At 44.9% G+C, this 13,931-nt stretch overlaps 1 protein-coding gene across 3 annotated transcripts in view; it reads left to right on the plus strand.

Moving 5' to 3' along the window:
* Positions 1–814: 814 nt before the first annotated feature.
* ADCY1 (adenylate cyclase 1) overlaps positions 815–13,931 on the plus strand; it is a 149,752-nt gene continuing 136,635 nt past the window's right edge. For all 3 annotated transcript variants that reach the window (XR_013927333.1, XM_080382090.1, XM_080382091.1), the window contains exon 1: positions 815–1,913. Coding sequence is in view for 2 of the 3 variants with exons in the window: in XM_080382090.1 (XP_080238216.1) it covers positions 1,245–1,913 (669 nt within the window). In the remaining variant the exon portion in view is untranslated. The remainder of the gene's footprint in view (positions 1,914–13,931) is intronic.

Below are 13,931 nucleotides of genomic sequence, written 5' to 3' on the forward strand. Positions count from 1 at the left end.
GGCAGAACCAAAAGGTTTCTTCAAAACCACCATGCAGGCTCCCAGCTCAAGGTTTTGATGAGGCACCCGGTGCGATTTCATGTGGGATGATAACTAATTGATGTCACAAGAGTAACCCTCTACAGCCACTGGCTGAATTGTACTCCCAGGTAGAACAGAAATGCGTTTTCCTGAAAATTTTCCCATTCACCGCACTTTTCTCCAGGAAAGTGAGTAAAACCAGCATGTTAATTCAGGCAGATAAGGCTTTATTTCTCAGAGGAAGCAGGACTCACCTCTATTTATAAATTTATGTGCATTTATAAATTTACGTAATTTTGTATATTTACATATGTCTGTGCGTTTACATGTATCCCCATGTCTTTATCGATGGGTTGGTCTATTGATATACATTTAGACAGATGTAAAGGCGGGCGGCAGCCCGGGGGCTTGCGGGGGGCGCGGGGTGCCAGGGCTGCGCGGGGCGTGGGCGCCCCCCGGCCGCGGTGCCCCGCCGGGGGACGTGTCCGGCTTCCCAAGCTAGCGGCGCGCAGGCGCCCCGCACTCCCCGGCGCCGGTGAGATGCTCTCGGACGTGGCCGGGGGATCGCCCTGCCTTTCCCCGTCTCCTGCTTTCTCTCCGGCCCCGCTTTTCCTCCTCCTAGCCCCAGTCCCCTGGCTGGGTTTAATTTTTTTTTTCCTTTTTTTTTATTATTTTTTTTCTTACTGTTGCCCGCTCCCCGGGAGCCCGTTTGCCACCGTAGCTCCCGCTCCTCCAAACAGCCGTATCTGGAGGGAGACCCGCCTGTTGATTACCCCCCGTTCCCCTTCCCTCCGCTCCCACCCACTCCTCTCTGCCCCCACCCCTCCCTCCGCTTGATTCCAAGCCTTCGGATGGTGTTTTGGTGTCATTAGGAGATTAACATCCCTGGAGCACCAGGGGAGGGGGAGGAGGAGGAGGAGAAGGAGGAGGAGAAGGAGGAGGAGGGTGGAGGGGAGCGGGGAGAGAGGCGGCAGGCGGGAAGGCTGGCACGTTAGCACGAGCGAGGCTCTCCTGTCGCCGTCCCAGCCATCCCCGGCGCCCGGGCGGCAGCGGCGGGGGCTGCGCCCGGTGCCCGCGTCCACGGAGCTGCGGCGGCGGGGGCGGCCGGCGGGCGGGCGGCCGCGGCTCCGGCTCCGGCTCGCAGCCTCCCTCTCTTTTATGAGCGGCGAGGCGGAGGAGCGGCAGCGGGGGACACCAGGAGGAGCATTTCTTCCCCGGGGTTTATGAATGGCACTGACATGGAGGAAATACCGTTTCAGAAAGTCAAGACCAAGAGGAAGAAGTGCTGCCACTGCTGCTGCTCCCCGCCGGCTGCCGCGGCGGCGGGAGCGGGCGCCGGGCTGGGGGACCCCCCTCCCCTGCTGCTGCTGGATGCCATCGCCTGCGAGGACGAGTTTGACTGCAAGGAGCTGGAGGCTCTCTTCCAGAGCTACAACCTGAAGCTGGAGCAGACGTCTACCCTCAAGGCGCTGGCCGTCCTCATCGTGCTCACCGCCAGCCTGGCCCTGGTGGAGCTGCTCTCCGGCCCCAGCCTGACCATCTCCAAAGGCTCGCACCCGGTGCACTGCATCATCTTCCTCTCCCTCTTCATCGTCACCAATGTCAAGTACCTGCAGGTCACCCAGCTGCAGCAGATCGTCAAGCTTACCTTGCTCTTCAGCTTCACCTTCTCCTTCCTCTGCTGCCCCTTCTCGCTTGGCGCCTACGGCATGGAGCCCCCCAGCGCCCCCGAGCAGGGCATGTGGCAGCTCATGCTGGTCACCTTCGTCTCCTACTCGCTGCTGCCCGTCCGGACCCTGCTGGCCATCGTCTTCGGGCTGGTGGTCTCCGTCTCCCACCTCATCGTCACCGCCACCTCCGTCAATGCCAAGCGGCAGCGGCTCTGGAGGACGGTGAGCGATGGCCGGGCCGGGCCGGCGCTGCAGCGCGGTGCGCGGCCGGCGGGGGGGCGCGGAGGGTGGATGCCGCCCCTGCCAAGGCACCACCGGGCCAGGGTGACCGGGCAGCGGCCGGCGTGTCCCGGCGGGAAGGGGCGAGCCCGCAGCTGTGCTGCGGGAGTTCCCGAAACTTTGTGGGTAGGGGGGGAGGGGGGAGGCTGCTGCTGGCCGGAACTACCGGCTCGGCCTCCGCAGGACACACCGGGGGCGGGGGACAGCGGTACGGCGGGCGCAGGGTGCCCGGCCCGGGCCCGCCGGTGCGTGTAACCGGCTGCCTGACTCGGGGCGAACTTGGCACGGGCGGCAAGCTGCGTGTGCCGGGAGCGCTCCGCTGGATCCCTTATCCTCGCTCTCCCTCGCGGCCGTATAAACCAGCCTTGGTGCCCACCCCGGGGGCGGGAGGGCTGGGGGCTCTGCAGAGCCGGTGGGACACAGCGGGGCACCCACCTGGCCGCTCTCCCGGCCAGCGAGGCGCTCCCCCTCCGCTTCCCTCGGGCGGCTGCTGCCCCCTCTCCACAGACATCCCTGCTGTGTCAGTGAACTTCCTAGCGGTTCCCTTTCCCGGCTGAATTAATCCAGCAAAACCTCCCTCTGCAGCAAGCATCTTTGGAAACGTGCTGCTGCACTCTCCCCCCCTCCCCCGAGCAGCTATTTATAGCCCTGCAGGGCTTTCTCCGGCTCCCGTGGCCTGATGGGCCGCACTGGCAGGGGGAGGAGGAGGCGGCGAAGTGCGTATCTGGGAGTCGGGGTTTGCTGCTTGAGGCTGCGTTGTGTGGTTCTTCCGAACCACTGCGAGAGAGAAACTGGAAAAAAAATATTACTGTCCTCATTCAATTGATTACGCATAGCCTCAGGGGAAGCGTGCGGGTTTAACACCTAGATTGGTTTTAAACAACAATTTAATGCATAATTGAAGTATTTACTACATGACTTCTGCTGAATGCTGGTGTTATTCGCCGTGGCTGTGCAAGGCTGTGTTGTGATGCAAGGATGCACACAGTTGGTGTGGGTGTTATCGCTGCCGTAAGTAGAATCGTACACCTTTGTGCCCAGAACTGTGAGGTCTTCCTCCCTCCTTGCATGGTCGTGCAGGCACAGGCAGCCCAGCACATATGTGCCTGTAATGGAGAGATGCAGGGACAATCAAAAGAGTGGTGTTACTGAGGCAAATGAGATTATTCATGGCTTCGCGCCGCTGAGCTGGTGGACAAAATAAATTGTATGTTTTGAAAGGGAAGAGAGAGATAAGCTGAGCTTTATGATTTACCCAGATAATCTGATAGTCTATTTTTAAATGCATGATTTAGAGTTTCCATGAGAGGGAGAGCTGATGAAATGCAGGAGCACTGAGAGGAGCCTTCCTTAAAAGCATTCAAAAGGATGCTAAAAACACTGGGATATTTCTCTTTGAGTAGGGCTGAAGATCGCTCTTTTTACTGGAGTACCATTTAGTCCCTCGGGGAGTCCAGCTCATCCTGGCTTCCCTGACACAGAGGCAGATTTTCCTTGATTCCAAGTTGCAGCTGAGTGTGGCACCTGCTGTTCTAGATGAACAATATAAAGAAGCTGACAATAACATCTGCTCATTAAATGATCTAACCAAAGGCTTGAACGTGAAACATTTTGACAAGAGGAAATCAGCTCTCTCTCTTCACACTAGTGTAACTCGGTTATTCAACAGGCGAGAAGCTGGCTTAAAAATACATAGAAATAGTTGACTAGCGGCTGATGTAACACACGTACATTTCTTCTTCATCACCCTCTCCTCCCCACCACAGTAATTTCAATAATTTGTATGCAGTCTCCCAAGCAGTATGCTTTGGTGGTATCAGGAGGCAGAAACCACCTCGGAGTCAAGCAAAATAACTGGTCTGTGACCTTGCGTTGCACAGAAATGTCTGTTGATTTGTCACATATTTGCAAGCAGAAAGCCCTCAGGTTTGAAGACCACCTTTCTGTAGGGAAGGGACTCTTCCCTTATGCAGAAGTTGCTTTTTCTTTTCCAGAGAAAAATTTCACAATGGTTGGAAATTTAAAGCCATGGAAGGGCCACACATGATCTGAATTTTATTTGCCTGGCCTGGGAGTAGCCTGAGAGTAGCTCAGCCTTTTTTTGTAAAGGCTGGGATAGTCCAGTTCTGCTTCTCAGCCACTGGATTATGCCACAACCATCCCAGTTACTGTAGGCACAGCGCACAGTCATCCCGTTGGGCAGGCAGGGCTGCTCTGTGCAGAGCTGCGCTAGTGCCCATGGCTCTGTTCTTTCTCCCGACCCTGTCTCCTCACACCAAGCAAACGGGTGAATTTAAAGCTTTAAATAGAAACGTGCTGTATGCAGAAATGCAGAAGCCCCTGCACCAGCCACTGAGGCCAACGTTCTTTTCAAGAAGCCAACTTTTGGGTGATTTCAGGCAGGGAACCAATTTTATTTTTGTTTAGCCTAAGCTTTTAAGAGAGTGCAGATCTAGCATCTTCCACTGAAGTTAAAATGGCAAGTTAAGTTGTCAGCAAGACCAAGCACTTCATGTTGTTTCAAGTTCAACCCATTAAAAATTGGGCATAGCCAAGCTAAGGATGCCCATCTTCTCTTCCACACTATCAGAGGAATCACCATATGCAAATCTTGGAATGCCAAAAGCCTCACTACTTCATTAGTGTTGAATCAGACCCTGGGTGTGTCCCATGGCGTGCTCAAAATTTGCATTCATATAAATGTGCAAACACTTCAACATATTAAAATCAGTAGATCCACTTATTGTAGGAGAAGTTTGTTATGAGGTCCACACAGTGAAGCACATTTAATATGGAAGTGATAGTTTTCTGACAGCACAATATTGTCTGTGGGTGGTCTGTGGAGGTCACAAGCTCATTTCTTCTAGCTCTTTCCACCATTAGATGTCACGTCATGGTCATGTGGGAGTTGAGACACAGGTATGCATAAAAGAGGAGAGGAGGAACACAAGTTCAAGGAAGCAAAGAGAGCTGGGGGAGTAATGTAGCAGAAATTGAACTTAGTCTTTCCACTCAGTAGCTGTTTTTTCATCAAATGAAAGATTCCAGTCTGCTAATCTGTCCTGCTCATTTCTTAAGAGAAATGTAGTAATAGATTTTATATGTGTATATATATGCGTGTGTGTGTGTGTATATCTGAGAGAAATATTAAAAATATGCAAAGTACTGGCGGGCAACCTTGACCCCATTTGGAATAAGTTCATGGCAAAAGACATGCTGAATTCTCAGCTGGTTTTGCATGTCTTTTTTGACACTCTGAAAAGGATGTAAATAGTGTATATAACTTCCTTTGGAGTCATGGAACAAAATAGTCCTGTCATGTAATGTGACAAAGTATCCACAGGTGGCTGAATCTACAAATGAAGTTTTAACAGCTTGGACTCCAGTCTTTTAATTTTATTTTTTTTTCCCCTACAGCTTCCAGATTTGTGTTAGTTGCTTCAGAGCAGTTACAGAAACACAGAACCCTGCCCCAAGGAGTTTAGTCTAATTTTTGTTGTGATGCAGTGAGTGGGTGTTAGAGACATTAAGGCCAGATGGGGTGAGGAAGGCAAAGGCTGCTCACAGAAATTACTCCATGGTGGCATGTGCACAGTTTCATGACTTAACTGTTAGATGATTTTTTTTTGTCCTTGTAAATATTTTTGTTGTCCTCCACTTTTTTTTTATAAAATGTGTCCTTATTTCCAGAAAATTCAAAATAATACAACAACAAAGTTCCCTCACTTATACCGGAAATCTTTGTGAAAGAGCAAATATTTTGTGAAACCAAAGTTCCAACATAAGTATCAAAGAAAGGCGTTATCGAGAATTAGTGGAAAAAAAATATTTTTTTTTTCCAGCAGGGTGGTGAAATAAATGTTGTAGTATTTTTCTGGCTTAATTAAAACTGGTTTTAGGCATGTGTTTATTTATTTGTATGATTGGCACTTTTATTGATTCAGCAAGTACCAAAATTGTAGTGGGGAATGGGTAGAACATGAAAAAAATAACATGGAGGAAACTGGTAACAGTTTTGGGTTTTTTTAATAATATATTTAATACTTAAAATTTTATTTTAACTATTTGCAGGTTAGCATGACTGTAGTCTAGAATATCAGAAGGAATTATCATTGTTGTGCCAAAGTTAATCTTACTTCTGCTAGTGTTTAAAATGTAATTAATGAACACATCACTGACAGAACTGTTAATCTCCACACCTTTGTCTCTCACCCAGAAGGTAGAGCCTGGCAGCCTAATAAGAAGGGCTGCAAATCAAAAACAGCGCAGCTCCACTGTCATTATTATTCGGTGCAAAGCTCAGGTTTTCTCCTTCATGCATATAAAGTACTGCTGAGGGACTGTGCTAGTTCGTTCTCTGTGGTGCTTTTCAAATATTAGCATCAGGAATATCTCTTGTATTGCAAACATACCTGTGCAGTAATAATCTGTTCGAATTCACTGTTTCCCTCTCTTTCCAAAGATTGCAATCACTGTTCTTAGAGATCCTCAATATCTGTGTGTAACTCCTTAACTTGTACGTTGACATTTAGTCCACATTAAAAGATTGGTACAACTTCCCCCCGCTGCCCTCTGCAGTTAAAGTGGGATTTGGTATCCAGGTGTTGACCAGAGTCTTTTTATCTAGGGACTGAAGTGTGGGATTTTCTATGGAATGTAGAGCTCAATGTCCTTTTTCACATAGGGATCCATACGCTCGTGGCTCCTTGAGACTGCAGACTGCTGACATTGCTGCTCTTCATGGGTTTCCAAACAACAGCAGCATGCTGATTGTTCTGCATGCTTGAGAAACAAGAAGCCTTTGGGAAACTGGCAAGAATCATACAGACCTGGAGAAATAGTAAATAACAGATAATTTATCCAACCAGTTTAGTTGTTTTTCTCCTACTTCACAGCCTGGCGAGAAGGCAGCTTTCCTCCAATGAATGTCACAATATTCAAAATTGTACAAGAATTTGATTTTTTTGGTAGCAATTCTTTGCAAAGCTTTCTCATATGACCTTTTTTTGGACATCTGTGACTAATGTGTTACTGTTTGTATTACAATAACACCTGTGGCTCCCCATGGTGGACCTAGATCCCATTATTACCAAAGAAAAAGACGGCTTCTATGCAGGAAATATAATAATAATAAAGCAGCTAACTTTGTTATACACTCACGTAGTGTCTACCCTCTTTCCTTGATGTTATGCTCACCCTTCCCCTGCTTCTCCAAGTCTAAAGGCTGGTGGCTTCATTCTGCTGGTGGTGTTACCTGTGTTGGCAGCATCTGGAGTCACTGGAAGGAAGAGGGTGTTCATGTTCATGGTTTCTTCTTTTTTGCTCTAGGGTCCACGTAGGAACATTTTGATAAGTTTGCTAACACACATTTCTCTTTCTTTATTGGCCTACAGCTCCATGTTGCATCCAAACTTAGTAAATATGGTTCCTTTTACGTATGTTAGGTAGTTGTTCTTTGTTACACCTAAACCCAGTTTTGTCCATCTTAAGGTCTGCGTTTCTTTAAGTGATCATTAGTGAGGGTTTTTTTATAGCTATGGGTGTTGGCTTCAGTACCAAGCCTATGACCCATCTTTTGTAATCTCATGCCTACACTCCTCTACACCATCTGCTGTGTCTCCACTTCTCAAGGGCTCTGCTATGTTCCCATAGGCCTATATTCCTCCATACTATATCATAATGTTCTAGTCATAAAACTGTTGTGCTACCCTACAAAGATAAGCAGAAGTAATAGAAATTAGCTACAGACATCTAGTCAATTAGAAAAAAAAATATGCTTAAACCAGTTAAAACAAAGTGCAGGAAGGTCAAAAAAAGTGAAGCCTGAGAAGCTAAACTTTTAGCCCAGAGCATGCCTGATATGGCTCAGTCCAGAGGGCTTGCAAAATCAGTACAAAGCATATGGTTTTCTATATAGCGATGGCAATACAGTAATAGCAGTGGCAGTACAGTATTGCAGGGCTGTATGGTTGCCAGCCTGGTTAATATGAGTGTGGTTTAGACTGTCTCCATGTGTCTTGTTACTGCTTTCATTTTAATGCTAACAAAATGGTCCAAATGGTGGCTTCATTTTGAAATGGTAACAATTTATTGTCTAGACCCTGGTTAATAGCAAAACATTACATGCAATGTTAGTAATTAGGATCTCTATTTAATTTACATACTTACTGTGTGAAGAAGCAGTTTTCATATGTGTTTGTGCAGCTCTGAAATCAGGGGCTCCCAATTCGTGTTTAAAGAACTTTGAGGCTTCTATGGGATAAATTATTGAGGGTTTCTCTTTCTTTGTTCCTTCATTTCTTTTTCTTTCCTGTCCTTTTCCTGTCCTTTTATTTCTTTTTCTTTTATTTCTTTTTCTCTTCCCACCCCCACCCCCCAAAAGTAATTTTGCTTATATTCAGTGCTAAACTCATATGAGAAGGTTTTGAGAATAGAGAATAGTTGTCCTTGATGTGGTCAACCATTTCTTCTTCTGGACTCAAACTTCAAGGTTTTTTTCCCCGTCTTGCTTTCCCCAGCCATTGTTACAGTGCAGTGCCTTGCTGGACAGAACCAGCGTAACACATCTACCTAGTGCAGGTTTCAATTTTTCATCTGCTTTAAACACTGCCCTGAACGTCTGCATGTCCATATTAGATAACCCTTACTAACTAGAGCAGAAGTTTTCTTTCTAGCATTTTCTTATCTCATTCTGTCAGTTTAGATGCATTGCGTTCTTACATGCTAAATCCTGCTGTTGCCATTTCAGAAGACATCAGCTAGCATAAAATAATGTTTTCTGTCTATCATGATTAGTTATTGTCTTGTACTTTCTTAGATACAAAAGGCCATACACTCCTGTCTTCCCTACAGGAATGCAGTAGTACAGAACAGAACTAAATGCAGGTGACATGTATGGAAGGAGGGAGACGAGCCAGAACAGCATCGTGCCTTGTTGCTTGTAAGCTCTTGGTTATGCAGTATGGAATAACTGTTGGAAAATCTTTTACGAGTGTGGCAAAGGGACAGTGTGGTTTCATGTTCTGGTTAATTCATAGTAGGTTATGACAAAATTTCATCTAGGACTTTAAAAGTTCATGGTTTACAGCTGACAAGAAGAAGCTGGGCAGTATTAAACTCCTGCAAGACCCTTGCTGTTGGGAAGGGAAGAGTGCAAGTGTAAGAGGCTGGTTCAGGCTTTGGGGCTGAGCGCTGTCTTTGGCTGGCTGTGATGGATGGCTCTGAGAGACCATCAAGGAGTATAATGTGACCCACGTGTTTTGTTTGAAAATTTCTGAAGGATGCGATTTCCTTTCTTACTTTTTTCCTCTGGGAAACTTGTCATGGAAGAAATTGGCTTTGCTTCAAATTTTTGAGATATGTACCTGGAGGAATTTGAGGAAACAACGTAGTTACTACTCTGTCCACCTGCTTGTTCTGTAATTGGAATAACCAAAGACAATCAACAACTGGAATAAACAAAGACAGCAAATTACCTTTCATTTACACAAGTGTAATCTGGGCAAAGCACTGCCCATCAACTTGGGTTAATATAATATACATTTTAATTCATATAAATGTACAATAAATACCATATGGGGCTATTAATTCTGTATTAACTTTCCACATGACCTGTTTCCTGAAAGAAATAAATTTACCAAACACATTATATATATAGAAAAGCTGTTTTCTCCAGCAGGATTTGAAATAGTGAAAAATCCCAGGAGTGTCCATCTAGTGTGGCTCTAAGGCACGCAATAAAGCGCAACAAAGCTGTAAGAAATACAGTTATTTCTTTAGTGGTGGTTCAGGAGCTACAGAAGTCCTTTGTAATCCAGAGATGCATGTTGCAAGAAATCACCTAAATGCAGCTAGTATGAAAAACATTATAGAACAACATTCTACTGTAAGACCACCTTTCAGACATTTCGTTCCAGAGGAAGGCATTCGTTATTGGATTCAGTAACAAACAGTTGTGCATCCTCCTATACAACTCTACAGAAAAACATAATTAACTGTTCTTTATCGTGGTTAGCACGTAAAATTAAGGGGTGTTTATAGCCAACCTGACAGTTTTTCTTTTTGCATAGGTTGCTTGTTCGTGCACAATAACAGAGAAGTATTTGTTAATTTCTATAAATCTGGTTATGATTCTCTTAGAAAATTAATTACCCACCCACATAAAATTAGGAAATGAAATAACCCTAATAAACACAGTTGTAAACGAGGTTTACGTAAAATTTATCCTTAATTTGAAGTATCAACAGCTTGAAACTGTTGCTTGAGCACGGTATTCCGTGCTTGAGCAGAACTCATGGAATTTGTTCATCAGATGTTGAAAATAGGCCTATGCCTTCTAAGTCTGGCTTTCTGTATGGAGCTTGAGTTAAGCTGTACAAAAAACCACATAGCAAAATGAAACTTTGAGGTAACTTGGTCAACGTTCATCCAAAGGTGAAGGATATAGACCTAAGCCTCTCTTCACTTCTGAAGACCAAAAAACATCTCACAAGGCTTTGAGGGGATTTACATGGCATGCCAAAAATTATTCTTGCCTGTAATAATTTCATCCTCGAATGACTGACCTCAAAGGGCATGCCATTTAGTGGGAACTGTGTATGACATCAAGGTCTGTTTGTTCACCTCATGGCAGGAAAGTAGTAATGGCAGTGGAAAGGAACCTCTCCTTGTGGGTAAACAGACCTGTCAGAGACAGTAGCTGTATCAGGATCAAAATCCCACTGTTGCAGGTGGTTCCTGAAGTCTGCTCTGCAGGTTCCTGGGCATGGCTGTCACGGCTGCCAAAGATCTGGATGCTGCCTCTCACCTGGGATGATGGGTCGCAGAGTTTAGATACTGTGCTCTGGAAATGGAGGATGACCCCTCACTGGTGTCCTGTGTGATTCTTGCTAGTGACTCTGCAGCCATTGCATTGATGTCTCTACTGATCCATGCTGGTTTAACGCAAATCAGCTGAGAAGCTTGTTTTTTAAGCTCATAGTTGGATTAGCTCTGATGGGTGCTCTGCCTGTCATTCATCTGTGCTTTGACATGTAAGGAATAATGATGCTTTCCAAACCAGACAAACAAAGTGAGCGTTCCCTCCACGTTCAGCATGCCACTTTCCTTTTCCCACCACCAGTTACAGAAATGGCAGTGGTGAATGGCAGCTGCTTGACTTCTCCTAGACAGAAAGTTCTCATTAGCTTGTTTGGCCTTCTCCGCACAGCCCTCTATCATAGGCAGCAGTAGATCGAGGAGATTGCAGCTGAGTTAATTTGCCTCATCTGTTAATCAAAATAAACTGCTTTATCAATAGTCCCATTTCTTCTTGCTTACACCATTAAAAAGATCCCTTTTTTTTTTTTTTCCCTTTGAAGAGGCCACAGCCTGGAGAGGGGATTCCTGTTCCAAACTGCTCTTCACAGTATCGGTTAATCTGAGCACAGTGGCTGAAGCGGCTTTGGTAGGAGGGTAGTGTGCTTCTAACTGAGAGCACATGCTTTTCTTATAACAGCTTCTGGAACATCCTTCACTGAAAAGGCTGATGATATTTAAGAGCAGAGAGCGAGCTTCATTTGCTGGGCTGTTAATCAGTTCCATTGCTATCGCTAAATTTGAAATCTAGAAGAACGTGATTGCTAAAATTGTTTGGCATGGCTTTTTTATCTCAGCATCATTATTTTTAAGCTTTATTTGATGTCTGACAGAACCATTAAGGGAATCATATATGAGTTCCTGAATACCTGCTGACTATTTAGTGCAAATGTTATGTGTAGTTAATGTATTTATTTGATCGGTGATGTATAGGATAAGCTATAGATTTTCTTAGCTTGCCTATGGACAAGGACATGAAAAATGCACCTTTTTTACTCTTGGATCTTAGGAGAATATGCTGAAAGACTTTAAAGTTAGTATTTATGATTGGTATTTTACATTTAGGATAAAGAGTAGTACTGAAATGGGCGTTGCCCATTTGCAAAGCTATGAATTATTCTCCATCCTTAACAGATATTTTTGTAGCATTGCTAGTTTATCATCAGAGGACCTAACAATTTTTAAAAGTTGCTTTGCTTGCTTGCCTTTATGTTTTTGCTGCTGCTGCTTTTGTGGAACCGGTTCCTGTCAGTTTTGTGCTGACTACTGCAGTTCTTGGTGCAGTAACCTCCTCTGAACTTCCCCCAAAAGAGAAGATCAACCAGATACAAGAGAGAAAATTCTCCTGGGATGGGGATGGTTGCAGAAAGGAGGCTGATCTTTCCTAATTTCCCTGAGGGTGCACAACATTCAGTCCCAGGACTTCACCTGTCTTGTCAGTTAGTGAGTCTGCACTCATGGACCTTACTCCCAAACCTCTATGGTATCATTTGCAAGAGCCCCATTTCTCCAGCACGATAGTATACTGAAGAACTGAGCTTGGCTACTGATCATAATGATTTTTCCTTTTCTTGGTCAGAAGATAGAACACATAAACTAGGGAGAAGTTGTCTTTCTTATAAAATGTCATGCATGCCTCTGAAGTTGTCTTCTGAAGTTCACTTAGAGTTGCTGGTCCTCTGTAAAGGTAAGGATTTGACACGTATAGAACCCATTATCTAACATTCTCAAAGAAATTCTGTTTACAGGGAGGTATGAGGTGCTATCTGGGCTTCTTTTCCCTCAGGATTGATAGTTGCTGCCATTCCATTCATGAAAAGACTGAAAAATCAAGGTTGTACAACTACTTTGGACAAGACAGTTGAAACCCTTTTTCTGACGTTCTAATTAAATAAATAAATAAATAAATAGAAATCCTCAAGCTGATACATAATGCACTGCTGAGTTACAGTAAACTTACAGTGCACAGTCCTAAATATAATGGTTTTATTCAATGGTACAAACCTTGGAGAAGGTATATTTTTCCTTATGGCAACTGAGGGGTTCAAGAGTGGAGCTGTATTAAGGAAAAGGTCTTTCCCACTTCAGAGTCACACTTCAAGTTTAGATTGCTAAAGTTCAAGTTTATGTACTACCTAAAGATATTTTGATCACCTACCAAAATGTATAGGAATACCTGATGCCGATAGCCCAGTTTCTGAGACGCAAATGTGACTTTTTTATCTAGCATCACTGTTGGTAACTCAGCAAGCCTAGCAAACTTAAAGTTGCTTTTTACTCTGTGGGAAAACAGGAGTGTTGTTTTGCTAAGGTTGCTTATGAGATGACATCTATGTCTTACATGGAACTGTAGTGAAAGTTCACAAGGCCTCTGCATCGGTGGTATTAACATGTGTAACAAGAGAATGTGAGGAAAACGGCCTTCTGGGTTATTCCACAGTCTGCTGCTGTGTTTGATTTTTAACATGCTGGGTAAATACCGTGATTCTTACTGTGGCAAAAGTCACATTGACCCTGAGTCGGGTGCTAAGTTTGACTTGCCAGGAAATGACAGCAGGGCAACTTATTGGTAGTCTGTGGCTATCGCAGGAGCTCATTCTGTGATGAATGCCAAGTATTTTTGGGGTGTGGGTTTTTTCCTTTAAAGAACCCCTAAGTCGTCTGAAAAATACTAGTTCAAAAGCTGGCACGCAGCAGGCTGTCTTGGTGTAGCTGAAGAAGGGAAAGCCGTTAAGGGTCAGGTTACTCATCCGCAGAAATATTTCTCTCTCTAGCACCTGGAAATGTCACAGTTGTTTTCAGATTTGGTTTAACTATCTCCTGTTGGAAATCTTGGGATCAGTGTAGATGTCAAAGGTGTACTGGTGGCCTAGGTGTAATACAATATCACTGTATTATACCCCTAGATGTAGTATGATCAACAACTGTAGATGTTGATTGGTATTATCAGTCTGTAGACTGAGCAGTTGCTGGGTTAAGTTCCTTTGGGGAGTTTTGTGTGACAGAAGAGTACCATAGGAAAAATAGGATCTAGTTAGATTTTACAGACTTTGCCCAGTAGGTACAATGCTTCACATCTTCCACCTTTCCTGTCCTCTCTTCAGG

This window comes from Falco punctatus, assembly GCF_963210335.1.
Source record: "Falco punctatus genome assembly, chromosome: 4".
NCBI lineage: Eukaryota > Metazoa > Chordata > Aves > Falconiformes > Falconidae > Falco > Falco punctatus.